Source organism: Lacerta agilis, chromosome 9 (genome assembly GCF_009819535.1).
Source record: "Lacerta agilis isolate rLacAgi1 chromosome 9, rLacAgi1.pri, whole genome shotgun sequence".
Taxonomy (NCBI): domain Eukaryota; kingdom Metazoa; phylum Chordata; class Lepidosauria; order Squamata; family Lacertidae; genus Lacerta; species Lacerta agilis.
In genome coordinates, this window is record NC_046320.1 from 4,096,010 (window position 1) to 4,123,921 (window position 27,912).

The 27,912-nt window shown below is 46.2% G+C and overlaps 1 protein-coding gene across 1 annotated transcript; it reads left to right on the forward strand.

Moving 5' to 3' along the window:
- Positions 1–3,996: 3,996 nt before the first annotated feature.
- Positions 3,997–27,912, forward strand: HTRA3 (HtrA serine peptidase 3). The gene is made up of 9 exons (XM_033160687.1): positions 3,997–4,399; positions 9,635–9,734; positions 12,337–12,559; positions 14,548–14,742; positions 16,250–16,282; positions 17,900–18,014; positions 22,914–22,962; positions 26,401–26,496; positions 27,279–27,912. Exons 1-9 carry the CDS (start codon positions 3,997–3,999, stop codon positions 27,442–27,444), a joined length of 1,380 nt encoding a protein of 459 aa, XP_033016578.1. The 3' UTR covers positions 27,445–27,912.

A 27,912-nucleotide genomic window follows, 5' to 3' on the forward strand; every position in this document is an offset into this window, starting at 1 on the left:
CGGTGCATAGCTGTCAACTTTACCTTTTTTGCGGGAAATTCCCTTATTCCAGTGCTGTTTCCCGCTGCAAAAAAGGAAAGGTTGAAAGCTATGGTCCGCCCGGCGGTACAGATCTCCTTCCCCCTTTGTTTTGACCGATCGGGAGAGGCTCGGGAGTTGCGGGCGGGTGGGCATTGCCCAGTTTTTTAAAAACACTGTGCATTTGTTTCACAGGGTGCGAAAGAAGGGGTTTGCACCTTGCCTGGCAGAGAAACCGCATGCCTTGTGCCCCTCCTGGGCAACAGTGACCTGCCCGTGACTCCTGAGCGTCCCCTGATCTGTCAAAACAAAGGGGCCAGGGGGCAGGAGATTGGGTAAGGCTCGGGAGATAAGGCTTGGGAGTCACGGGCACACGGTGCGCCATTTCCCAGTTTGTAAAAAACTCTGCGCATTTATGTTCCACAGGGTGCGAAAGAAGGGCTTTGCACCTTTATACAATATGCATGTGCTTGGGCCCAGGGTCTTTTGCCTCCCTGTTGCTACTCAGCTTCAAAAAAAAAAAGGTGTTCCTGGATTCATTGAAAAAAAATCTGGTAACCATAATTTAGGGGGCACAGCTTGGTGGGGATTGCTGCTGTTATTGATATTATTTTTCATATCTTTATTTTAGATCTTATGATTTGTGTGCAAATTGCTCCATTTGCGTGCACACGAGCAACAAACATTCTGAGCGTGCAACTTAAAGGCTGGAGCATGAGAATTTATTCTGGCTGTAACACCGTCATGCAATGACACTAGTGAAATCCAGTTACAGTGGACCCTCCGGATACGAACTTAATTCGTTCCGGGGGTCCGTACGTACCTCGAAAAGTCTGCATCTAGAGGTGCCGCTTCTGCACACACACGTGGCACGATAGAGTGCTTCTGCGCATGTGCGCGGCGTGCACAGTGCTTCTGCGCATGCGGTGAAACCCGGAAGTATACACTTCTGGGTTTGCCGTGTTTGCAACCCGAAAGTTAAGTTACCCAAAGGTAACGTAAACCGAGGGTCCACTGTATCTGCATTTTTGAGTCCCTGAAGATTCTCATCATCCTTGAATCTCATCTCTAGCAAACAAAGTTTTTCACATTCTCCTATATAAGATGGAAATGATAACATGGCTCTAAAAAACCCTTGTCCCTCCTTATATCACCTGTGTGAATTAACCAACAGCTAAGTATTGTTGTAGATTTAGAGCAAATCCTAGAAATTAATAAATGATAGGATTTTGGTTATTTCTGATATGGAGAATGTATACAAGGGAATTCCTGGGAGGCCTGGAGGAATCCAGGAAGCTGGAGATCGCTTGAAGGTGAACCGTTACTGTGGTTTCAAATGTGCCAGTGTGGTATTATTTGCTTTTAGTAAATCTGCTGGACAGTTATGGAAAACTGTTTTTTGTTTAGTTTTTTTTGTAGCTAAGGGAGTGGTGGTGTTATAGATTCGAGTAAACCCTAGAAATCAATAAATGCTAGGACATTTGTGATATGGAGAATGCAAGCTGCAAAGGAATTCTTGAGCTAGTTTATGCAAAAAAACTGGCTGAGCTACGGCTATCAAAAGAACAACTGGAGGCAGCATATCCATGTTTCCTAGGGCAGCAAAATGTCCTGGGCCTGCTCTGTACTGAAGTCTGCTGTCTTTCCTCATTACAAAACAACAAGGCAAGGAGGTATAATAGTTATAACATTTTCTTTCCTCTTGGTACAAACTTGCAGGCAGATGCGCATTGGAAGAGAGAATGTTCAGCTCTCTCACAAAACTAGCATTCCCTTGGGAATGACTCTAATAATTAGAAACAGGTTTGCATTTGTAGTTATAGTATTTCCTAAAGGTCTGTGGTGACAGTACTTGCCCCACCAAAAGCACAAACCTGCTTTCGCACTCTAGCTCTGAACCAGAAGTGTGGGGAAACAGCAGAGAACGAGGGCATGTTTAATTTCACTAATGCTTGCATTGGCATAGATCCTGTCAGTCTCAGAAGCATCAATCTGGCCAGCAGAGATTACAGAAATTGCTGTGATCCCTGAGGATGTCAGGTCCACTTGACTCAGCACAACGGGTCTTTGGGGTCCTGTCCACAGCACTTTTGGGCGACCCCATTTGTCCACCTAAATAAACATGACTATGTTTGAAACTATGATGGGGCTAAATGCATAAGAATGAATTGATGAATAACATGGATTGTCTTTTCATGGTCCTCCAGATCTTCTGGTGAATTGTTTTGTTCAAAAAAGATGTAAAGACAAGGCACATGCCAAGTGGCATCCTGAGCAGGAAAATGTGCTAGTCACCATCAACCCAATCAAAGCATCAAAGCCCAAGGAGTTTAAGTTGAGCAGTATCCAATACTAAGGTAAAGGTAAAGGGACCCCTGACCATTAGGTCCAGTTGTGTCCGACTCTGCAGTTGCAGTGCTTATCTCGCGTTAATGGCTTCCGGGTCATGTGGCCAGCATGACTAAGCCACTTCTGGCGAACCAGAGCAGCGCACGGAAACACCGTTTACCTTCCCGCCGGAGCAGTACCTATTTATCTACTTGCACTTGACGTGCTTTCAAACTGCTAGGTTGGCAGGAGCTGGGACCGAGCAACAGGAGCTCACCCCGTCACTGCGGGGATTCGAACCGCCGACCTTCTGATCAGCAAGCCCTAGGCTCTGTGGTTTAAGCCACAGCGCCACCCACGTCCAATACTAGTATTGTATTCAATACTAGTCCTACTCAAAGTAGACCCATTGAAATGAATGGACATGAATAACTTAGGTCCATTAATTTCAATGGATCTACTCTAAGTAGGGCCAGTACAATCCTTCATTGCTAGTCAGCCACATGATACACAGAATTACTGCTGTTCTTTCACCAAAATGTGGAGAAGAAAAAACCCAGAAGCAAGTAACTATAGTAGGCCTACCAGCAGAGAATGAGGTTAAGGGAAGTACCCTTCTATTCTGCCTTTGGGAGACCACTTGCTCAAGAGGAACTTGGGAGCAACTAATAAGCAACAGTCTCCTGCAAGGCAGCAAAGTATAGGAAGAAGAATCATTACGAGGAGGTTCACTGGTCCTTCAGGCACAGCAGAAACAAGTGCAGCAGTTGCAACAATGGGCAACGAGACACTGGGAACATATTTGAAGATCTTGTTTACATTGTGGTGGCAGACACCCGACCGTCGTATGTTTTTGCATACAGCCGCAGAACTTGCCGCTCTCTCGCCGTCCCTATTTCCAGCCACCTTTGTATGGATCTCATCATCGACGGCGATGCCTTAATTCTTTATCACATGCGGACCTTTGCATATTTGCGCTTCCATCCCGTGCCTTTCTGCACCGTTTTCCTATTTTGCATCGAACGCCGCCTCCTATTCCGCGGCGCGTAATTTTGCACTGATCTAGATGGAAAGGGGCTTGGCGACGTGGAAACACCGCCACGCGCAGCAAGTTGTAAATGCGTGAAGGCCCGTATTCTCCGCATGTTGTCGCGGGAAGTAGGGCAGGGGTTCATCATTTATAAAAAGAGATGGTGGAGCTCAGGCTTGTGAGGGCGGGGAGAGGGCGAGACCGTGTTCCGAAAGCAGGCACCCTTCGCGCGCAGCCCTGGCCGCCCCTTTCTGAGCCTCCAGCTGGCGCTGCGCTCCTTGGCAAGCGGCTAGCAGGGAAGAGCCGCGGCGGCGGCGGCGTCAGTGTCCCGACGTAGCCTCGAGGGCGTCCTTTCTACCACCCCCGTGGCTCGCTCCGCGCCTCCTTCGGCACCACCAGCAGCAGCCAGCCGGACGAAGCCCCCTCGCTCTCTGCGTGTTGTGTTTCGCCTCCGCGGTTCCCGGGGCTGCAGCACCGCCTTCCCGCCGGCCTTCCCGCCCTTTGCGCGGCGCCGCTCTCGGCCTGATTGGCTGTTGGGGGCGCGCGGCGGGGCTCGGCGTCGCGCTGCCGGGACGGCGCCTTGGGCGGCGAGCGGGGCTGGCGCGGGGCTGCTGCTGGCGATGAGGGCGCCGGCGCGGCTGGTGCTGCTGCTGCTGCTGGCGCTTCTGGCGCGCGGCTGGGGCGAGCGGTGCCCGGCGCGCTGCGACGTGTCGCGGTGCCCGAGCCCCGGCTGCCCCAGCGGCTACGTGCCCGACGGCTGCAACTGCTGCTTGGTGTGCGCGGCGGGCGAGGGCGAGGCGTGCGGCCGCCCCGAGGACCCGCCGTGCGGAGACGACCTCAAGTGCCGCTTCCCCGCCGGGGGCCAGATCCAGGGCGTGTGCCAGTGCAAGCTCCGCGCGCCGGTGTGCGGCAGCGACGGCAGGACGTACGCCAACGGGTGCCAACTCAAGAGCGCCGAGCGCCAGGCTCTGCAGCAGGGGCTGCCGCCCGTCGTGCAGGTCCAGAAGGGCGCCTGCGGAGCCGGTAAGAGCCACAGGGACCCCCCGCGCGGGCCGCCGGGCACTTGCGAACGGAGCGCGCGGCGGCAGACCCGCGAGCCCCGCAAAATCACGAGTCGGACACGCTTCCAATCGGCCTGCGCAAGGAAACGAGTCAGAAGTGAGGGCGAAGCGGAAAACCTGCTGCCCTTTGGCCCGAAGGGAGAGCAGCCGCTTAGTCGTAGGGGGGCTGCCAGGGTCGCCTTCTCCTTCAGGCCCCAGAGAGCCACAGACCCTCCGGGTCATGCTCCTGATCCGCTTGTTACTGCAAGAGAGAAATACGGAGGGGGTCGGAGCTTTAAACCCAGGGCTTTGAAGGCGGCATGACAGCTGTCATTGCTCCAGTGTGGTGGTCGCTGTGATCTCTCACTCCGCTCTGCCCAACAGGTTTTGTATGCTTCTGTGGCGCTTCAAAAACCTGCAACACCTGTTCCACCAGAGCAGTGCAAAAGATGAGTGAGTGAGTGTGTATGCACGCGATGCACAACTTGCATCGTTCCGCCTTCAGCTGTCTTGTTGCCGACAGCTTTCTTATGGAGGCCAACCACCGCAGGGAAAAGAGATTGGCAAGCTTTTTATGGCAGACAGTGCGCTCTTCCTGACGGGGCATTCTTCCTAACTCAAAATGCCGTATTCTGGGGAAGGCAATGCTTTATTCCATTAAAAGACAAAAAAATGTACTGATTTGTGCCACGTGCCAACGTGGCAACAGAACCAATTTGGGAGCAACCTCTCCATGTAATAACAGCTCAGTAGGGGAAATTAGAAGGATGCCCTGCATTAACTTCTCTCTCCGGTGGGGGAGCATGTACTTTTGGCAGCATCTCAAGAACGTTTTGTTCTGACATGGTTCCTTCTGTCAGCTGGACCCTTTTCAGTTCCCTTCCTAGTGCATCATAAGCCTCCAATCTTCGAAAAGTTATACAGTACATTTAGAGGATATTTTCGCATTGACCTGCAGGCATTGGAAAAGGGGCTGGGAGAGGAGGTGGCTCTGCATCCAAAACAAGAAAAGACAAAACAATCTAGTTGGGGTCAAACTGCATGTTACACTGCTGTACTCAGGGCTGGCCCACCCACCAGGCAAGGTGAGGCAACCAGCTTGGGTGGCAGCAGGATCCACAATGGCAGCAGGTCTGGCCTCCAAGGAATGCCAGTGGCAGTTGTGGCACACTTCCCGGAGGCCGGATCTGTCACCTCCTTGGCAGCCCCCCACCCATGCCGCCTCTACAGTGACCTTTTGGCAAAGAGGAGGCGCTGCTGGTCTCCTCCCACTCTTGTTCCTAGTGCAGATCATTATCCCCCACTTGCTCCTGATCTAGATCATCACTCACCCCTTCTTCCCTGGCAGAGGGACAAACCCATTTTGCGGTTCACTTCAAATGCCTTGGGCCGGCTCCGGCAGTAGCATTAAATCAAAGCCGCAACAACAAACTAAGACGTGCCGTGAACAACTCTTGGCAGTGGCACAAATTGTAGTTCCCTGTTCTTCAGCTGGTAAGGTGGGACTCACTACTGGGTCACAGACTGATCTAAAGTGGGTCACATTAAAACAAGCAACACTATCACCATTTTGAGATAGGGTAAAACATTAAGAAGTGGGTCTCTAAATGCTTGTTTTGGATGCTGTGTGGTGGCATCTCTCCTCCCTTCCCTTTGTGTATTGTGCTCCAAAATGGACCAACATACAGGGATTCCCAACTCCTCCCTGGACAGATGCCTGTGGTCTGGTGTTGGTGCTGCTTGTGTCACTGGAGCTGACGGCTTGGAGGTGCTGTGATGTGTCTTTCAACAAACTCTCTCCATGCGTGTGGGTGATTTCACCAGTGCACACTCTCCAGATCTGCTTTTCTCAATCTTGGCTCCCCAAATGTTCTTGAACTTCAACTACAACTCCCATCATCCCTGACCACTGGCCATGCTGGCTAGGAACAATGGGAGTTGTAGTCCAACAACATCTGGGGACCCATGGTTGAGAAAGGCTATTCCAATTGGTGGGCACAGGCAGTGTTTCAAAGGGCACTAGGGAAGCAAGTCTAGAGACTAGGTTGATGTCCGTTGTTTCCATAACTCTTCTTGTTATGAGACTTTTGTGGGTGAGCAGAGAATTTGTTGGGATCCTGGGTGAGAACTTGGAAGATTGAGAGGGAGCGTGTTTTCAGAAGGAAAACAAATTGATATTGATTTATATATATTCCCCCTAGTTACTTTGCATTAATGGAACATTTTAATACGTAACGGTGTAATTTTGTAATATTTAAATTGTCTGTTGCTTTTTAAGCTTTTAGTACACCGCTTAGAGATGTTTTAAACATGTTAAGCAGTATAGAAATTAAATAATCAATAATCAATGCCTTCTCTTCTAAAATGCTATTTTAGTAGGATTTGGCAGGGTTGTTCTGTAAGTGGAATTGTTGGGTTTTTTTCTCGAATCAGAAACTCCAGTTGAACTATTTTTGGCAATTGGGTAACATTTTCAGATAGTATGTAAAATTTACATGACACATTTTTAAAGTTTTTGTTTAGCAACTTAAATCAAACATGCTAAATCAGATCTCCTTGTTTTTAGGACAGTGGAAAGTTTTTTGGGGGGAAACTTTCCATTCAGTTTTTCCCAGAAAACCCACATAATCTGCTAGAAATACAAACACTCAAACATTATTTTCTTTTCCGGTTGTTTTCTGCAAGTTTCAGACAGTTTCAAAATGTTTACTTTGGTTTTCTGTGTGTACGAGTAATACCATTTGAAATTTTTATAAACAGCATTTCATAGTTCTGTGGCTCAGTCATGAAAACATGTGCACAATGGGCTTACATCTTTTTTGTTTTTGAAGAAGAACCGTTTTACCCTGTAAATTAAAGCCACTTAGTAATGCAGAGACAGAGTCTCTTAACACAATATTTGGAGGTTGGCAAAGGGAGAAAAAAGCCATTATCTTGGGCTGCATACACACAGCAGTTTAAAATGGATTCAGTGTGTGCATGTTTTTCACACTCACCTCCATTTAATTTGGATTTCCCTGATCCACAGATAATGTGGTTTTGGGGGGAAATCAACATATAATTTCATCTTACCCAACTGTGGACATATTGAAGAGTATTGTGTGTGAGGGAGGGGGTTTAACCTGTGTGCTGGTGGATGCCATTTATCACGACATTCCTCAGTGGGCTGCTGGTGGGCTGTGAGCAACACATATTTTACATGAAAAAACTAACCCACTGTTTTGCTTACAGGTGGGTAGCCGTGTTGGTCTGCCATAGTCGAAACAAAATAGGAAACAAAATAGAGAATTTCCTATTTTGTTTCCTATTTTGTTTCCACTGTTTTGCGTAAGTGTGCTATATCACAAAACTTGTATCTCAAAAACATTTTTTTAAAAAAATAAAAAATATTGCCCACCCACACAGGTAAGCAAATATGCTCACAGTGGACCTCGCAACACTTTTATTGTCATCATCATTGTTAAATAAATTTATATACTGCCTTTCAACCCACAGGGTGGTTTACAGCATAAGACTCCAAAATGAAAACACAAAATACATACCATAATAGGAACAACAACAAAAGAAACACTATCCCACACACATTTAAAAGGACATAGAATCAGCCAAAGACTTGGGTGAACATGAATGTTTTTGCCTGGTGCCTAAAGATACGTAGTGAAGGTGCTGGATGAGCCTCCCTGGGGAGAGCATTTCACAAACTGAGCCACCGCAGAAAAGGCCTGTTCTCATGTTGCCACCCTCTGGGCCTCTCGCGTTGGAGTCACATGAAGAAGGGCCTCAAAAGATTATCGCCAGGTCTGGGTCAGTTCATATGGGGAGGTGTGGTCCTTTGTGCAAGTCTGATATAATGGAAAACTTGTATTTCAAAAATGGGAAAGAATTGGCTGTGTGCACAGTTAAACAAATATGCCCACAATTGACCTCAGGATTCCAGAAGTTATGGTGGGTGGGGAAATACCAATTGAGGGGAGAGGACAACACCACATTGGTGCAAATAAATGCAGCTCATCTCACTAGTGTGGACAGGAAGCCTCAAGACCCTGAGAGTTCGATTGAATGGTCATGCGTGCACAAAAGCACACCCCGGGAAATCAAATTTGTGTGGCTCACGTGCACTTTAAACCTCTCTGGTGTGCCTGGCAGGGTGTAGAAGTAGGAATGGTGGCTGAATGTATAAAAGGCCTTTTTTGTTTGTTTAATGAGGAATAACTTTGATGGAGGATTTGGAATCACAATAAATATGCATAGAAAGGAAATGGGTGTTGGGAAATTAAAAGGGGATGGGGAAACACACATAGGAGCTTGAAGTACTGTATATACTTACTGAGAGTCAAAGCCCAAAGCAGGGGGCAGCATATACTTATTAATAAATAAGAAATTTAAAATGTTAATATAAATTCTAAAATCCAGCTTCTAAAATTGAACTTGCGCTGTAAGTTATAAAGTTCACCTCCGGCAAGTATAGTTTTTTTTTTTTTAATGCTGACAATGGAATCTGCCCATCCCCTTCAGAATCTGCTTCCTTCATTTATTTCCTTTGAAAATATTTTTTTAAAGCAACTTTCAGCACAACAGGTTCAGCATGGAATAAAATAATAATTATGACTCATGTCGTCTGAGGAAATGAAATGTTAAACGGTTAAAAAAACGAACCACTAGTCCAGAATAAATAATTTTTTTTAAAAAAACTTAAAACCCCTTCCTAATGTTGGAGTATTTGATGTGCTCCTGTAGAGAAGCAAAACAAAAACATAGCATTTAAAAAGAAAATAATATTCCTCCCCCGCCAAGTACTTCTGGGAACTTATTTATTTCTAATTACAATTTTTACATTTCCTGTAATGATGATGTCCTCATGCAGAATGACAAACAAAGAAACAAAATATAGGGACAATTTTTGTTTCTCTGAGAAACTAACCAAAAAGCTTCCGGGGGGGGGGGGAATACCTTTACATTTATATTGTTATTTTGTTTTTTCACACCTTAAATTAAAAATTATTATTTGCTCGATTCTGAAGAGCTGAGACAAAATTAAATACAGGACGTGATCATTTTACACGCATCCGATTGACGGCATACCGTCCACATGCTCATCACCACGGATCTGGAAGTGGCCCAAAAACGGGGCAGGGCTGGATTATTATGTAGAAATAAGCAAAATCCCTGTTGATTTCCAATTTCTTAATAACACTTCCCTTTATCTTTGCTAGTATAGATCATCAACAGCCAAACAGCCCACGGTATAAGTTTAACTTCATTGCAGATGTGGTGGAGAAGATTGCACCTGCAGTTGTACATATAGAACTTTTCTTAAGGTAAGCTGCTGGCATTTTATGAATAAAAGTAAAAATGCTGTGCAAGTACATACCTAGTTTTGATGACGAAGAGGAAAGCCCAACACTGCTTTGCCACCATTGGGGATTTGACCATCAGCATCTGGGGGCAGGGGCGGGTTTATGGTAGATTTCCTAGATTTCTTTTGATTTCCTTCTCTTTACTTTGTGCTCATTCAACCCTTCTGTTGAGGTGGATTTTGAACATGTCCAGGATGTCCGATTTAGAGCAGAATACTGTCACCAATGCTGTGGGACGCGGGTGGTGCTGTGGGTTAAACCACAGAGCCTAGGGCTTGCTGATCAGAAGGTCGGCGGTTCGAATCCCCGCGACGGGGTGAGCTCCCGTTGCTCGGTCCCAGCTCCTGCCCACCTAGCAGTTCGAAAGCACGTCAAAAGTGCAAGTAGATAAACAGGTACCACTCCAGCGGGAAGGTAAATGGAGTTTCTGGTTTGCCAGAAGCGGCTTTGTCATGCTGGCCACATGACCCGGAAGCTGTACGCCGGCTCCCTCAGCCAGTAACGCGAGATGAGCACCGCAACCCCAGAGTCGGACACAACTAGACCTAGTGGTCAGGGGTCCCTTTACCTTTTTACCGTCAGCAACACACACAAAAATTGTGCTGCATGCTCAGGCCCGGCTAGTCAATTGGATGGAGCTGGAGGCATAGACACTCAGCAGAAGTGGCCTAGGCAGAACCAAGGAGTGGATGAAGAAACATGGGTTTTCTGGAGAAGGTTCCAAGATAAAATATGTATACAATGTGCACAAGCATGGACTCACAGGTGACAAACAGAACACTGAAAATCTGGATTTTACCAGCAAGGGTGGACGGCCCTAAAACTAACAACAGTGGGTGGAGTTGCACAATAAATAATAACTGAGCATTTTCCATAGAAAATCTTTCCAGTATTGAGTGGTTACTGTTTTGGTGCATTTGATCACCCACCATCCGTTTGTAGTGCCCATTAGATCAACTTACCGTACTTTACTGTAGCTCTGCCTCTTGTACCTCAGGAAACCTGTTGGCAGAGGTAAATGGTTCACTTTACTCACTGTGAACTTTTACTGTTTAACCTGAGGGTGAATTTACAAAAGGGAGAATAGCACTAAAGTGTCTCATTTTAAAATGTGGATGTCAGAGCACTGGTATTTTTGTAGAGAAGATTCAAACTCTACCTCAGTTTCCTCAGGTAGGAGCTGTCACTAGATATAACTGGTATTAAAATTCATTACACTACGCGAGCCTGAGGCACAAGAGCAACCCTGGCAATTGTATCCTGTCATCCTACAGCAGAAGTTTTCAACTTTTTTGAGTCCACAGCCTCCTCTCCTTGGGAATCTTCCAGGCAGCCATTTTGTTTCTGCAGTAGCTACTCATGAATTTGTCTTAAGTTGCAGGGCCAAACAACACAACATGACACAGGAGTTCTGGGACTGAATCACCCAATTTCTTTTTATTTTCCTGAAAGCGGGCAGACGATCCCACAGTGTTGAGGGTCGTTTAACCCATCTCCCCTCGAAACCAGTTCTCCAATGTCGCCTTTAGCCATGGAGGGGAAAAAAATCACATGCATTTGCTCATTGTACTTGCATGTTTTCTTCTCAGTAGCTAATACCAACCAGAGAGGGTACAGAGGGGAGGATTAACCGACCTCAACCCCCAGACTTTATCCTCAATTCAAACTAGGAACCTGAAATATACTCGGGAGTCCAGTGTGAATTTCATGCTCTTTATTCAGCTCATAGTAGTGAGGAATGCAGTTACCCCAAAACGTTTGCTTTATGCATTATTTACACAATGGGCCCCACGTGATTGGCTAATTCCGGGATACTCCTGTATGCCAATCGGGTTGCGGATTCACTTCCACCTGGAGCTGGATTGGGTGGCTCCTGCGGACCAATCAGACTGCTGCAATCTCAATCCTATTGTTCTAGGACCAATCAGACTGCTGCAATCTCAATCCTATTGTTCTAGGACCAATCAGGCTGCTGCATTTTGGATCCTATTCAACTCAGTACATAACAAAACCCCTTGAAGGTGTTCTTACAAAAGTAAAAGGGCATTATGAGATCTTCATTTCTTTGAAACCATACCCCACCTTTTAAGTGGCTGGTAAAACAAGCATTTAAACCCCCCCCCATATAATACATAACAATAAAACAAGATCAGGTAAAACCACAGATCTCCCACATCATATGTAGTTTTGCCCTTGGGGTATGGGCAACTGAGAAGAAAAAGGAATTGGGAATTACCTGATTATGAGTGACTTTTGTTTGGACATATAAGCTGTAGCTGCTGTTGCAGGTAGAGATGGGCTGCTCCTGAAGGCTGTCTGTGGTGAAGGACCATCACTAGTATAGTGTCTGAATGCTTGTTGTGGGGCATGTGCTGTGATTTCTACAGCATTTTATGGGTCTCTTATGATAATACCTTTTAGCAGCTCTGTAATCCTAGCCATTTTTCTGGAGAAGAGGCACTGCCCTCTTTATGTTTCTGGAAAAAAGGGTGCAGATCACTGTTGTGGCCTGCTTATTTTTTCTCGGTGAGGTTCACTGATTAAGAGGTGGCATTTTTTCCAGGCATCCTCTGTTTGGCCGGAATGTTCCCCTTTCCAGTGGATCTGGGTTTATCGTGTCAGATGCAGGTTTAATTGTAACCAACGCCCACGTGGTGTCAAGCAGCTCCACAGTCACCGGGCGACAACGATTGAAAATCCAGCTGCAGAATGGAGATACATATGATGCAACAATCAAAGACATTGATAAGAAATCTGATATAGCAACGATAAAGATTAATCCACGGGTAAGCAGGGAAAGGGAAGTGTGCCCAATATTTGACGAATGCTCTTTGCATTGAAACCTGAAGCTGCTGACTCTCCATAGTTGCCTTTAGACTCTCACTGTTTTATGGTAAGGATTCAGTCACATACCTGAAATTATGGTTTTCACGGATAAAGTGGATTAAAGTACTCTGGTGCAACAAATCCACTTTTTTAAAGTACCCACACTTTTTGTTAGGAAGGAGAGTGATGGGGAAAGGCAGCAAAAGTGTGAGATAACATTTCAAAAGGACAGCAAACAAATCAGAATAGATGCTCAGGAAAGAGCTGCATTTGTGTCTCTTGCAACAACTAGTTTCCCCCTAAGAAGGTAGTGATTTTAGCAGGGTTAGAGTGCATTGGGGTAGAGGGTGCTTCTCCTCTTGGGATCTTATCTTAGTAGGCATGAAATGCATCACAAGTGAAACATTCCACAAATGGAAATTTCTTACATTTTGCCAAGTTTCTTTCAAGCGATTTAGATTGAGAACAGATTTGTAGATGAATGTGCACTCCGAAACGCCCAAAACATAAATCATAGATGGTACAGTGACTGTATTTCCTGACAAGATGTTGGAAGCAAGAGGAAAAGGGGAAACCCTGATTGATTTCTAAACTCCAGTTCTTTCATAGTGCTGTTCATTGTGAAAGACACAAAGAAGTAAAGTTTAAATTCATGATAGATTTACCACCACCTCCCGCAATTATTTCATGAAGCGGCGTGGAAAAAGCTGAGAAACTCCCTTTACTTCAAAAGATATTGGTAAATAGCATAAATTATCCCAAAGCAGCTGGAATTAATTCCCATCCCATCCCTGATTGGGAGTACAATGGCATCTGCTCACCCCACCCATAAACCTCTGTTTAGATGTCAGGAGCACGGCAAACAATATCCCCAACAGTCTTTGGGATCAACAGAGCAGTGCTGGGAGGAGTACAGGTGTGGTGGGGAAGGAAGGAGAGAGATTTCCCCCCACCTTCATGGTGGGTAAGAGAGTGCAGTTGAGTTCTTCCCTGGCTTGATTAAAATCTGAGCCATGGGGAAATTGGTGGTGGGGTGGGGGTTGTAATGTTCATCTTGTACAGGGGTCAGCAAACTTTTTCAGCAGGGGGCCGGTCCACTGTCTCTCAGATCTTGTGGGGGGGCTGGACTATATTTTGAAGGGGGGGAAATGTGCCCCACAAATAACCCAGAGATGCATTTTAAATAAAAGGACACGTTCTGCTCATGTAAAAACATGCTGATTCCCGGACCACCCGCGGGCCGCATTTAGAAGGCGATTGGGCTGCATCCGGCCCCCAGGCCTTAGTTTGGGGACCCCTGATCTTGTATGTGAGAGAGCAGCCACAGTTCATAATATGAACCTGGGAGTTATTAGTTTCAGTCGCATCTCTAGTTTAACGTCGAGAATTGGACTGAAAACAGAACGTTGGTGTCTTGGTGGTCTTTACGCAATTTTCTTGTGGGGCTGTAAATTTTACTAACATTTCTGCGCCGATACATCCCCAGATCTTGGAGTGTTCAAGGCGGGCATAAGGTCAAGTTCCAAAAGCAACACTTGCTGGGAAAGGAGATCGAGCTTAGCCAAGATGGGGGGGGGGTCTTCTGCAGTGAGCTCAAGCTGGGGCCTGGTGGTTCCTGAGGCCCTGATCCTTGGGGTCAGTTTACAGAGTTGTCAGGTGTCAGGATTAGTTCCGCGGCCTTGAAAAGCAGAGATTGATCTGCAAAGCTTGTGGCAGTCACACAGTATGGGTGCTGCAGAGCGTAAGGCCACAGGGCTTGGCTCCTGGGAATCCAGTACAGTAGCTTGCCTTGAGTAGTGCAGACTTAGTCCAAAGTCACCACGTGAGCTTCATAATTCTACCCTGTCCCTAGTTTTGATACATTACAGTACTAAAAAAATAAATAAATCTGTGAATGCTGTGGTTTGCTTTCCTCTGCTCAAATGCGACCACTGTCTTTATCTCCCAGAAAAAATTGCCTGTCCTCGCCATAGGCCTGTCTGGTGATCTGAGGCCTGGTGAATTTGTTGTGGCCATTGGGAGTCCCTTTGCTTTGCAGAACACAGTGACAACAGGGATTGTCAGTACAGCCCAGCGGGATGGCAAAGAGCTTGGCTTGAAGGATTCCGACATGGATTATGTTCAGACAGATGCTATCATCAACGTAAGTAAATCCTCTGATTTCAGGAAATCTCAAAATCTATGAAGGACCGGAAGTGATGATTTTTTAATCAGTCCAAGAAGGAACATACTATTGGAAGGTTTTCCAATAATATCACAGTTTACCGTTTATCCAATTTACAGCAGTCCAGTTCATTCAATACATCTTTTGACTACAGGCAACTCCCAATTTACGCAGGGGTTACGTTCCCAGGCACCACACGTTGAGGTGAAATCGCATATATTCGAAACACCACTGAAAAAGCCTTGCAGATACCCCGTTCTACCCCTTTTTGTGACATTTTTGTAACTTTGGGGTGACTTCAGGTTGGGAACAATGGCTGTGTGCACATTGGACATGCCTAAAGCGGTAGCTGCCTATATTTCAAAGAAACTGTGAAAGTGGTCTGTATTTATGAAATAACAAAGGCTGCTTAATGTTTTCTATTTTACTGGTGTAGATGAATCATTGTTTAACTTCTGTCCTTGTTTCTTAAGAAAAAGCAACTTGTAGAACTTGGCAAATTGTTTTGCATTGGCTCATTATTTTAATGTTTCTGCTTATGTTCTTTGCAGGAGGAGGACTCTAGTCCTATTCCCCAATCAGCAGGGCTACCTTAACCCTAACCACTCCCAGCAGCAGTGTGGCATCTCAGACTCAGTCAGAGCCCCTGAAAGGGGTGCTGTTGTAGACTTTTCAGACCTGGGGCCCACTTTTAACCCCAAAATGCACTTGGTGATCCCATAACTTAATTTTCACCACTTATTTGCGTGGTAGTAACACTGCTATTGTGACCTATCTTAGATCAGGCTGTGACCGTGTAGTGCAGAGGTGGGGGATCTTTTTGGCTATACTGATGGCTTGAGAACCTTCATTTTCTCTGGTTGCTCCATATCTCTACTGCCTGACCATCCCTGTTGGGCTCAGCTGCCATTCCTTCATCTAGGATTTGGTGGGGTCTCCAGCCATAAAGTTCCTGGGAAGTGGAAGGCAACCAACTCCTGGTCTTTCCAGTGACTCACACAGCCCATGCATGACAGAGAAAGCTCAGAGAAAGATTGGAGTGGGAGGTCAACTCTGTGTCTGCCCACATCAGGCATGTCTGTCATTCTCCAGTGAGGCAAAAAGTTGAGATACCTTATAGAGAAGTAGATGCAGAAAGCGCTAAGATAGGCCCGACACATTTTTGTTTTCCTAGCTATACTAGTAATTTTAGCTGAACTGCCATCTTACTATAACTTGCAGCTTGTTCAAGGGAATGAACGTGTGTCTTTATGTCTGCATACGGTGCATCTGCCTGTCTCGAGAGACAATGGGAGTACACCTCTATTGGTGAAGTCAAACTGCTGCATTAGCAGCACTGAAGTGACCTCCCTGTGAAGAAAATGAGCACACAGCCGCTTTTGTAGGGCAAAAAATACAGAATTGCTGCCTGATAAAGTATGCTTCATTGAAATGTGACGTTCACTTCCTGAAAGTAGCCATAACGTTTTCTGATATTGTTTTGCAGTACGGAAACTCAGGAGGACCTCTGGTAAACTTGGTAAGGACAGATTACTTTAAAGGAACTTGATAAGCATCTGTCTGCTTTCATTTATCAGATTGAATAGTGTTGTGTTTTTTTTTAAGGGACCAATTGCCATCTTGATAGTCTCAGTTTGGCCAATAACGTAGGAGTTGTTTCATGTAGTGGCTGGAGTGCTAGACCTGGGAGGCCAGGGTTCTAGTCTCCACTTGACCATGAAGTTCACAGGTCTATCAACGCATTCAAGATACAGTACCTAGCCTGATTCCTCTTCTAATTTAACCTAATTCCCACAGTCTTGAATGGCAGTGACATTCCAAGCTCTCAAGCAGAGAAAGGTATTTTCCAGCCCTGCTCTGCAGGATTCCTTAACCAGAAATACCGGGGACCGAACATGAGACCCTGGGCATGCACAGCCTGTGCTCCACTACTGAGCTGTGGTAGGTGCCCTGGATCTACTTTGTGATATCCAAAAGTGCTGTGGAAGCCCATCCCACTGGTCCACTGGGCAAGGCAGTTCAATAGAGCTGAATGCAGAAGCCAAAGACTCAGTCCACCATCACAAGTCATGGCGACACATGACAGTTGCAAAAAGCCAAGGATATGTAATAATACAATCAGAGCTTTAAAAATAAAAATAAAATGAAGTGCCAGCAGTGATAGCTCAGTTGGTAGAGCCAGGGTTGTAGGAAGGGGGGGCAGGGGGTTGTTCGCCACCATGTTCCATCATGGGGTTTTTTTTTGGACAAATTATCAAGGAAAAATTACTGCCCTATTAGGGCGGTTCATAAAAAAAAACTTTTTTAAAAAAAATGCCTGCTCCAAAGGTCTTATCTTACTACAGTAGGGATTATATAGCTGTATATGAAATTTCATACATATCAGTTCATATCTTGACCCTCCTCCACGAAAAGAGCTGTTTACTTGGCCGTTTTCCTATGTCGTGAAGGCTAAATTTCAATTCAGTGGAGCACTTACTGTTCCGAACCCTAACCCTGCGGAAAGCCTTTTTAGACTTTAATTTGATTTTGACATGTTTTTAGGAGGTAATTTAATTATTGTTTGATTTTATACCAGTGTTATGTATCTGATGTTAGCCGCCCTGAGCCTGACTTTGGCCAGGGAGGGCGGGGTATAAATAAATAAATAAAAGTTGTTTATTATTATTATTATTATTATTATTATTATTATTATTATTATTTCCTTTGTAAGAAAATATAAAATAACGTAAAACCATTTTTGCAGGCAAAAAATAAATAAATCAATGTGTGGAGGGGGACAATAAATTTTCCACACCGGGTACCACCTAACCTTCCTACGCCTCTGGGTAGAGCATGAGACTCTTAATCTCAGGGTTGTGGGTTTAAGCCCCAGGTTGGACAAAAGATTCCTGCATTGCAGGGGGTTGGACTAGATGACCCTCAGGGTCCCTTCCAACTCTATAATTCTATCTTGGTAAAATGACCAAAGGGGTTGTACTCCTTGGCAGTGAGTACCGTGTCAGAAAAAAGCGCTGATTATCACTAATTTACTATTGTGATAAAAGCACAAGCTGCCTGTTAGGAATACACTTCTTTTTAAAGGCAAAAGCTTTTAAAATAACAAATGAAATGTGTTGGTATCTTACTTCAACAGGATGGAGAAGTGATTGGCATCAATACGTTAAAGGTTGCCGCAGGAATTTCCTTTGCTATTCCTTCCGATCGCATTGCTCGATTCCTCTCGGAGAATTCTGACAAAGAAAGTAAAGGTAAAATTTGAAAGCGATTGTAGGGGTGGGAAAATCTTTTTCAGAGGCAAAAATGGGCAGAGCAACAAATGTGAATTTTGTCGTTTCCCCCCCAGCAGGCTATTTTCTATGGACACTCACACAGCCCTCTGCACCCTCCTCCCAGGGATGCAAGAAGCATTGTCAGAGTTCAGGGGCATGATCCATGCAGGCAAAAACACCCGAGGAGGGTGCAAAGCAGGGCTGGTAAGGGGCTGGGGAAGGTGTACTATGGCCTAGGTACGGGCCTAAAGGGCTACATTTGGCCCCTGAGCCTGAGGACTAGGGAAAGATATTGTACTTCTGGTTTAGTGCAGCCGAAAGTTTACTTTTGATAGAAATGCCCTAGGCCGACTTAACAGTTCTTCAGGATGATATTATGTGGCAGCACAATACTCTTACGTAACAGTCCTACACATGCCTTAAAAAAAAAAGTCCTATCAAATTCAGTGGATTTTTTCAGGTAAGTAGGTTTAGGATTGCCACAATAGAGTATAGCCTCCTAGGAAAAGCAAACGTTTAGTTATGACTAAGCATTTACCCCAGGCATAATTTATAGCATTATTAAAGTTAAAGGTAAAGGGACCCCTGACCATTAGGTCCAGTCGCGGATGACTCTGGGGTTGCGGCGCTCATCTCGCTTTACTGGCCGAGGGACCCGGCATACAGCTTCCAGGTCATGTGGCCAGCATGACAAAGCCGCTTTCTGGCGAACCAGAGCAGCGCACGGAAACGCTGTTTATCTTCCTGCCGGAGCGGTACCTATTTATCTACTTGCACTGTGACGTGCTTTTGAACTGCTAGGTGGGCAGGCGCTGAGACCAAGCAACAGGAACTCACCCCGTCGTGGGGATTCGAACCGCAAACCTTCTGACCGGCAAGCCCTAGGCTCTGTGGTTTAACCCACAGCGCCACCAGAGGCCTCTTATTCAGATGAAAAATGCTTAAACAAAGTCTTTCCTATCTGCTGTGATAAGATGGATGTTGGCATGACATTATTGTGCTGCTCCTGAAACTGTTTGCACTCAGGGCGTTTGTGCATGTACTGCAATATATGCAAGATTATAATAGCATATTATCACAATTGTGTTATCGAGATCATATATTGTTTTGATACTGGAACTGATTCTCGGTTTTCCTGCCCAAGTGCTTTTCATCGCAAATGCTACTTGATATAAATATGCTTTTATGTTATGGCTGTATCATCTGTCAGCAGAACAGTTTGGCATCTCAAATGACATTAAAATGGTCTAGTAGTCCATCTGAGCACCAGCAGTATTTAGAGACCATGAGTGCTGCTGCTTCCCCTCTTCAGCCTCTGCTGTGCGAAGAGAAAGAAGCTGGGTCCCCTTCCTTTCTCACTAGTGGTTCCTTATCCTGTTCTCTGCCTCACTGGACCCTTCCCCTTACTCTTTCAGACTTCACTTTCCCCCCTTCTGTGTTGAGTCTACAATGATGACTCTTTTCCCATGTGTGAAATTGACTAGTACATATCACTCTTCTGCATTCTGTCCTAGCTGGCTGCCTTAATTTCCTTCCTTTCTAACCCCCCCCCCCCTTTCATTTCTTCACACGATTTTAGTAGCAAGTGCCAGACAGAAAGCGCTGGGGGCTGCTTATCCACAGAACCAGGCACAGCACAAAAAGCTGTTGAGCCAGCTTTTCCTGTGTTGCTGCCGCTGAACTGGATCGATTCAGTTCTCACGTTGGATTGACAATGAAGTGCCAGAACTGTGTGTTGAGGCTAGTAAAGATGTCAGTATTAATTGCTCCTGGAATTGTTATTACTCATATTTCGATATCTGCCTGTGAGTATGAATTAGATACAAAGTGTGGCATTAAACATAATTGAAGCATTTTTAATGGTTACGTAATTTCTGATATTATTTCCACCAACTCTGGAAAAACTCAACCTCCAGCTGCAAAAGTAATTATGGTCCCTGTCTGGGGCACATTTTAATAATTATAAAATAAAAAATACAATGCACAGATGGTTATAACCAAGTCCCCTTCTCCACCCCACCCCCACCTCAGCATCCAGTTTGTCCCTTCCGCGTGGCCCCAGCTGTTGGATCAGTGGAGGAACAGGTCACAAAATATCTATTTGCACATACATTTCCTCATCCAGCTGTAGTTATGAGAGTGGAAGCAGGGTGGTTAGATCATTATTTGAAGCACAAGTCACCAGAGTAATTCTCCACTAATAATAGAAGTCCCTGCTGTTGCAGGGAAAGGGCACGAAAAATCGCTAAGAAAAATCCCTTTCTGGACTCCTAACACTTCACAACTGGAAAACTACAAAATATCCTCTATTAATTATCCAGCTCCATCTTTGATCCTTGCTGCTTTCACTGTTTCAGAAACATGAGTCCATAATTTTCTCTTTCCTACTTACTCATAGATTAAAAGCCTGTTGCTGCTTACTCTAGAAGCAACACAGGAAGTAATTAGGAGCAAGATTATGCACTAGGGACTATGGGCCGCATCCAGTGCTGCGCTTGCAGAGTCCTGCTCAGCCACCAGAACTTCCTCTCCCTGCCCATTTCAGTCTCTCTTTAAACAGAGCTGTGGGTCCCCCAAATGGTATTGGCACCAGGGAGCTGGAGGCCCCTTTCTCAGTACAAAGCCTGCTCCGCCATGTCACAGGTTTCCTGGTCCCCGCCTAATTTGCAGGGCCCTGTGGCTGTTTTTAAAACAAAGGTTAAACAAAGCCTCACTGTCAGTCATCGCCTTTGTGCTGCCGACAGGGCACCTTTCCTGCTTTGAGGTCACACAGAGAAATAAAGGTTTGAGCAGTGGCGTCGCTAGCCTCTGGGCTGCTGGGGGCGGCGGCAGCGCAGAGGCACCCCCTGGGGGAGGGGCACGACGCGCGCGCCGTGACGTCATCCTGACGTCACGACGCACGTGTATACAGAAAGGGGGGATTTCCCCCTTTCCGAGGCTTTTTTTCGGCGGGGGGGGGTGGTGACCAGCGAGGAGGGGGTGACGGGTGACCCCCACCTCGCTGGTCGCCCCCCCCCGCCGAAAAAAAAGCGGTGGAAAGCGGAAAAAGAAGCAGAGCGGCGCTTAAACGCGCCTGCTCTGCTTCCTTTCCAGGCTTTCCCCGCCCCCCCCCCGCGGTTTTTTCGGCGGGGGGGTGGTGACCAGCGAGGAGGGGGTGACGGGTGACCCCCACCTCGCTGGTCGCCCCCCCCGCCGAAAAAAAAGCGGCGGAAAGCGGAAAAAGAAGCAGAGCGGCGCTTAAACACGCCTGCTCTGCTTCCTTTCCAGGCTTTCCCCGCCCCCCCCCCGCGGTTTTTTCGGCGGGGGGGTGGTGACCAGCGAGGAGGGAGTGACGGGTGACCCCCACCTCGCTGGTCGGGCCCCCCCCCCGCCGAAAAAAGCGGCGGAAAGCGGAAAAAGAAGCAGAGCGGCGCTTAAACGCGCCTGCTCTGCTTCCTTTCCAGGCTTTCCCCGGCCCCCCCCCCCCGCGGTTTTTTCGGCGGGGTGGTGGTGGTGACCAGCGAGGAGGGGGTGACAAGGGTGACCCCCACCTCGCTGGTCGCCCCCCCGCCGAAAAAAAAGCGGTGGAAAGCGGAAAAAGAAGCAGAGCGGCGCTTAAACGCGCCTGCTCTGCTTCCTTTCCAGGCTTTCCCCGCCCCCCCCCCCCGCGGTTTTTTTCGGCGGGGGGGGGTGGTGACCAGCGAGGAGGGGGTGACGGGTGACCCCCACCTCGCTGGTCGCCCCCCACCGCCGAAAAAAAGCGGTGGAAAGCGGAAAAAGAAGCAGAGCGGCGCTTAAACGCGCCTGCTCTGCTTCCTTTCCATGCTTTCCCCGCCCGCCCTCCCGCGGTTTTTTTCGGCGCGGGGGGGGGGGTGACCAGCGAGGAGGGGGTGACAACCCCCCTCGCGGGTCGCCCCCCCCCCCGCCGAAAAAAAGCGGCAGAAGCACCCCATCCATGTGCTGCTGCTCCGGGGGTGACGGAGGGAGCGGCGGCGCGTGGGAGTGGCGGGAGGGGCCGCCGCTTGACACCCCCACCCGCCGCTGCTCACCCTGTCACTGGGGGCGTCCCGCCCCCACCGCCCCTCCCCAGCGACGCCCCTGGGTTTGAGAACTGCTGCAAATACACAACTGCTTGCCCTTTCAAGAAAGCACTTTGGAGACAGGTTTTACCTTAGGCGAAATAGATCATGTATATATAAACTTTGTAAGTCGTAAGGTCTAAAAATAGGAAGCTGCCACATAGTTTAGAAACTTGGCAGATTGTCTGGCCTTTCTGTAAGCTTTCCTAACAACCTGATGTTATGAATTGGCTTGAACTGCTGCCTGTGGAGATTGGTTCGTGCCGACACACACACACACACACACACACAAATGTGGACTTCTCTGCCCTCCTTCCCTTACGGCTAGGGAAGAGAGGTGCAGAGCCCTTAAGATGCTGCCTGAGGGGGGAAATGCCATCCCTGGGTCTCTTTCTCAGCCCCATTATGTAGCACACCTGAGCCCTGGGAGGGCTGGCACTTGAGCTGAGCCAACCCTGGCCATTGGAGACATTTCTGTGAAGACCTTCTTATGTTGACAGGGCGTGGCACCTGTTTCCTTTTTAACTTTTTTTTAATTAGCCGGGCATTTTAATGATTATCTGCATTGGTTTTAATGTTTTGACGCTGTACACTGTTCTCTTATTTTATGTTACAAAGGCATAGAAATGCTTTAAAAAATAAATAAGATTTACAGTATGTTGCTGAGAAACCCAGCTGCCTTAAAGAGATGGCCTATGGCACAAACTTTGGTTATTTTATATGCCATGTGGAGTTTTTATGTAATTCTGTAGTGTTTTATGTTACTTTGTGCTTTGGGATGTTTTAAAAAAAGCTAACTAGGTTTTCATTTTTGTTCCAGATATGAAAAAAAGGTTTATTGGAATAAGGATGCTGACAATAACACCTGCGTAAGTCTCTCTTGGTGTACTGAACTACAGAACACACAGAGCTGCATTCAAGTATATAATTCCAGTTAAAATAAGCCAATCTCCCATGTGCAGAATTGTAACCCTGGGCCCAAATCCATTTGTAGCCAGGGGCTGCAAATCATGTGTAACAACTGGTGGTTGACCAGATGAGCATTCTCATTCACATCAAAAAGAAGCATTGCTGGCATCTGGGGTCAGCATTTTCAGGCAACGACCAATGCCATAATGCCTCAGGAAGGCCCATTGGTGCTACCTCCTGACCTGCAGTGTAGGCAGAGGAGCATCTGGACAGCTTCCCTCCCTCCCTCAGTGGCACTGCACCCCTGCTGGCACAGATAGCCTCTTTTGCAGCTACTACCCAGAATAGGAAAGCCTGCTGTTGTGTTGTGCCACTAACTGACAGCCCAAGTAGACAAGCAGGAGAGGTGAGTGAACAACTGCAGTACCAGGTACTGGGAGATGCTGGCAGCAGTGGGGATTAGACCACAGGTCTAATCCTCACTTCTGTCCAGAGGGAGAGGACAAGTAAAGTTCATCTCCTGTACATCGGAGGGTGCATGTTATGAAGGTTGTAATGAGGTGCCACAGCCTCTTGGGAGAGAGCAGAGCAAGCGTGGGCCGCAACTGCTCCTCTCACCTGCCTAACTGCTCATTTTGGCAAGCAGTGAGGAACGTCTGTGTGGGAATGTTCAGGGTGACAGGAGAGGATATATTGTTTATTAATATCCTTCCCAACTTACGCTACCAAGTTCCTTTACTTAGCAGAGTTGCATTCCCCTTCTTACATGCACAGCAGATAGCTGGTTGCAGGCTCGTGTGAGCCTCTCACTATTACACAATTCAGTCTGTCTAAATTGAATTGTACGTTCCTGGTAAGTTCCCTGAAATCCCTCTTAAAGGAATAAAGACCACAATCTTATTCAAAATCAATAAAAGAAGTTTACTTATCAGTTCACAGTTGGATTCCTGAAGGCAGACTTAGTTACAAATATGAACATGTGGATCTACCCCATATGGGGAAATAATCCCAGTGCTTCTGCTAGCTGAGAGCTAGCAAAGCAGTCCTAGCTAAAAGCTGGTCAAACGAAGAAGGAAGTCAAAAAGAGGGAGGTGTGCTGCATGACTCGTCCGTTTGTTACCTGGACAGATTAGGTCACGCCCACCTTCTATCACATGCAAAAGGAAAGATGCTCCAGCCAGGAGGAACAGGAAGTTTTGACTCGCTGGACCAAACATTCCCTTGCATGTCTTCTCTAGCATTACAAGGAATGTTGTACTTGACTGCCTCTCAAGGATCACATCCCACAGTCTGCAGCAGGAGCTGCCTCCTATCTCAGTCTGAAAGAGGAGGAGCTGCTGTTGCCTTGTTGAAGGGACCACAAGAAGCTCGCTTGAGGCAAAACACCTTACACAGATAATAACCCTGGACTACTTGAACAAGACATCCATGTCTTCAGAAGGCGACTTATGCATGTGGATGCCTCTTACACATGTGTATAGATGTGTGTAGCTAGGCTGTGATTTTATGTTTTATTAGAGACACTGTTGAGTTTATAATGACTAAGGACCAAAGTTCACATGACATGTAGTTTGCCCCCAGTATTTTTCCTTTTACAAAATTAAGCACAAATGATAAGGGACTTCTTAATTCTTGACCACTCAGGTTTTCCTGATTAAAAACAAACAATAATACATACCAAAGAAGCAGCTGGGAGGGGAGTGGGGTTTTTTTGGCAGAAAATAACTGTGGCTCATATTCCATTTTAGATCACAGTCTCTGCAACTGCATTTTGTAAAATAAAATACAGTATAAGAAACTGTTGGGAGACACTCCCCACAGGTGACTGTAGACAACACATTGGAACAGAGAATGGGTTCAGCTGATCGAACAGCCAGTTTATTTGTGGAAATACCGGTAGTTTCTCAGGCGAGATTACGTGTGAGCTGTGTTCTGTGATAAGAGGGGCTTGCAGCGATTCCTCCACAAGGAAGCTGTGATCTTCCATTGTGCTGTTGAGGCTTTGGGGATAACTTTGGGTTGCTGAGAGAAGCAGAACACAATTTTTTTTTTTAATTAAACAAAATTGGCAAGAAGTTCCTATGCAGCTGCAGGGTGGTATTGGCGGCAGCAGAATCCTTTGTCTACTTCAGATGCTTGGAACTCCCTGAATACCCTGTTAGGACGTTGTTCCCCAATTCCCTGAGACTCCTGGGCTCTTCACACGTCCCTCAAGGCGAGAAACAGCTTATTTTCAGCAGACTCCAAAAAGGAATGCCAGCAAGCAGCACTGCCAAATCTGAGGGGTCCCTTGGCAAGGTGACCTCTGGGTGCCACCCTGATTTCTCTGCAATCCTCTCACCTCACTGCCCTTCCTCTACCAGGCAGCAAGAAAGGGCCCCCGTTCCTTGTTTATGTCTAGTTGGGTGGGCAGAGTGAAGAATACATTCTCCGAAGGATGGCTTAGGCAACAGTCTCTTCTTAATGCTGAAGTAGCTTTACCTCTCTGCACACAAGTCTCAGCCGATGCTGCACAGTCTACACAGTGGGAATCGCTTGAGCAGCACATGCCTGGAAGCCTCATGGCTGGTGGCCTCATTCTGATACAAAACACGAATAACTGACATTTTATCATCCACCCAGTTTGCTTTAATGGCAGCAGAGAAAGGCTCACTTTCCTGAACCCCAGAGGTTTATAGTCAACAAAGTTGGCCCATCAAACCTATGCCTGCACCCCAGGACTTGCTCTCCCTCCCCTCTCCCCATGCATCCTCCCCCAGCCCAGCCCCCATATCTGTACAGAGAATTTCCCCCAACCCTCTGGTGCAGATTTGAGCACCAGAGGAGAGAAAGTCCCATTGCTCAGCTGGAAGTTATGGCACTAATGGGGCAGCTTTGTTGGATACAACCCAAAATATCCAGAGGTGGGGAGGGGTGGGCTCATCCTCACCCTTTCCCACTTTGAGAAGAATAGCGCTCCTAACATTGCAGACACCCAGCCAGCTTTTCTCAACCCTTGCTTCCAAAGAACCAGAGGAGCTGCGCAGCACAGCCCACCCCACCCCCTTCCTGTATAAGTTTCCCTCCCTCTGGGGTACTGCACCTGTTCCCAGAAGCTGAAAGTTACAACCGTTTTTTCAGGAAAAACTACTCATCCACCTTGCCTCTCACCAAGAGGCCTATCACATAAACAGCCTGTGTATTACAAGTTTCGCTTATTACACTGCTAACTTCCATTTAACACAATACTGCAAAGTTGTTTCACAATATTAATTCATGGAGGTAGAAATTCTGAATTTTTCAAAAAGCTGCTTTTCAGAAGAAAAAAATAAAATAGGTATGGGGAGAAAAACAGTGCAGTGAAAGTAGCAAAGATTCAATTTTGGTAATATTTGTGCTTTTCTTTCTTTCTTTTTTAGACTGGTGGAAGAACTTAAGCTCGATGATCCAGATTTTCCAGATGTCAGTAGTGGAATTTATGTGCATGAAGTTGTTCCAAATTCTCCATCTCAGAGGTATATTGGTCACAATCCAGAAGCAGTTGCTTAAAACATGCTAAATCAGGCATAAACTCAGAGGCACAATTAGATTCAGGGTTCAACTTGTGTTGACTGATTTTTATTTTTTAACCCTCTAAAAACTTGTAATGAGAGCCCTCCTTTCTTTTTTAGGAGTTGTATATCCAGTGGTATTTCATTTTTAAGTGCAGTCATAACTCTTGTTGCGAACGCTCCGTGTTGAGTACGTTTGGGTTGTGTACTCCGCAAACCCAGAAGTGAAACACGGAGCGCGGACGCTTCTGCGCATGTCCGTGTGGTCCGTGGATGCGCAGAAGCGTCATCCGCAGTTCGCGCATGCGCAGAAGTGTGATCTCGCGTTTTGGCGCATGAGCAAAAGCGCTGCCTGGATTGAGCACTGTTCGGTATGCGAACGGCACCCTGGAACAAATTAAGTGCGCAACCCGAGGTACCACTGTATTATTCTTAAAGTCTCAGCTGTATTAGATTTCAAATCACGTAGGAGAAGTCTGTAATATCTGTGCTTATTTTTGTTTTTTGTTCTAATACTGTTTTTAATGCTGTAACCCACCCTGGGACCATAGGCTGAAGGGTGGGTTATTATTATTATTATTATTATTATTATTATTATTATTATTATTAATGTAATTAATTGTAAGCTGCTTTGGGAGCGTTTAGGGGAGGTCAAAGTGTTTTAATAAATAAATCTGTTTGTGGGGTTTTAAAAAAAAATCAAGGATGGACTTTATCTTATAACTGTTTCTCTTTTGACACCACAGAGGTGGGATTAAGGATGGAGATATCATTGTTAAGGTGAATGGGCGTCCATTGGAGACTTCTGCAGACCTGCAAGATGCAGTAATGAATGAATCACCTCTACTACTTGAAGTTAGAAGGGGAAATGATGACTTGTTGTTCAACATAGAACCTGAAGTGCTTATGTAAAACAAACTGAGGAAGACCATTGCAACACAATTAAACTCATTTATTCCTTAACATCAGATACCTCCTTTACAATGTTAGTAATAGCGCCTTGTGTTGAGTGATGACAAGGTGGATTGACATAACTGCCTGAGCCGGGGCTGTACCTGACAGTCAACAACCTCACAACTTCAAGACAAGTTCCTTTTGGTAGTTCTGCATATTGAATTTCATATAGTGTACGACTGTTGTATATGGAAGCAGTGAAATGTAGAAAAATGATTCTTATAGAATTATTGCCTGATATAAAAGCAAAACAGTGTGCAAAGCAAAGCTAAAACTTTGAGAAAGTGCACAATTTTTCAGGGTTTTGAAAATGATTTTTTTCATTGTATTAAGAAAGCATTATTGTACAAATTGTATACTTATGACAAGTACTGTATGTTCTACTGTACAAAGATTAAAGTTTACACAACTGAAAAGTTTTCTCTT

What these genes read in the sequence shown, in the direction of transcription:
- HTRA3 (XM_033160687.1), top strand. Translation starts at nt 3,997, where the DNA reads ATGAGGGCGCCGGCGCGGCTGGTGCTGCTGCTGCTGCTGGCGCTTCTG. An exon ending in CGATAAAGATTAATCCACGG is followed by an intron (nt 12,560 to 14,547) that starts GTAAGCAGGGAA and finishes TTTATCTCCCAG; the next exon opens with AAAAAATTGCCTGTCCTCGC. An exon ending in TTCTGACAAAGAAAGTAAAG is followed by an intron (nt 18,015 to 22,913) that starts GTAAAATTTGAA and finishes TTTTTGTTCCAG; the next exon opens with ATATGAAAAAAAGGTTTATT.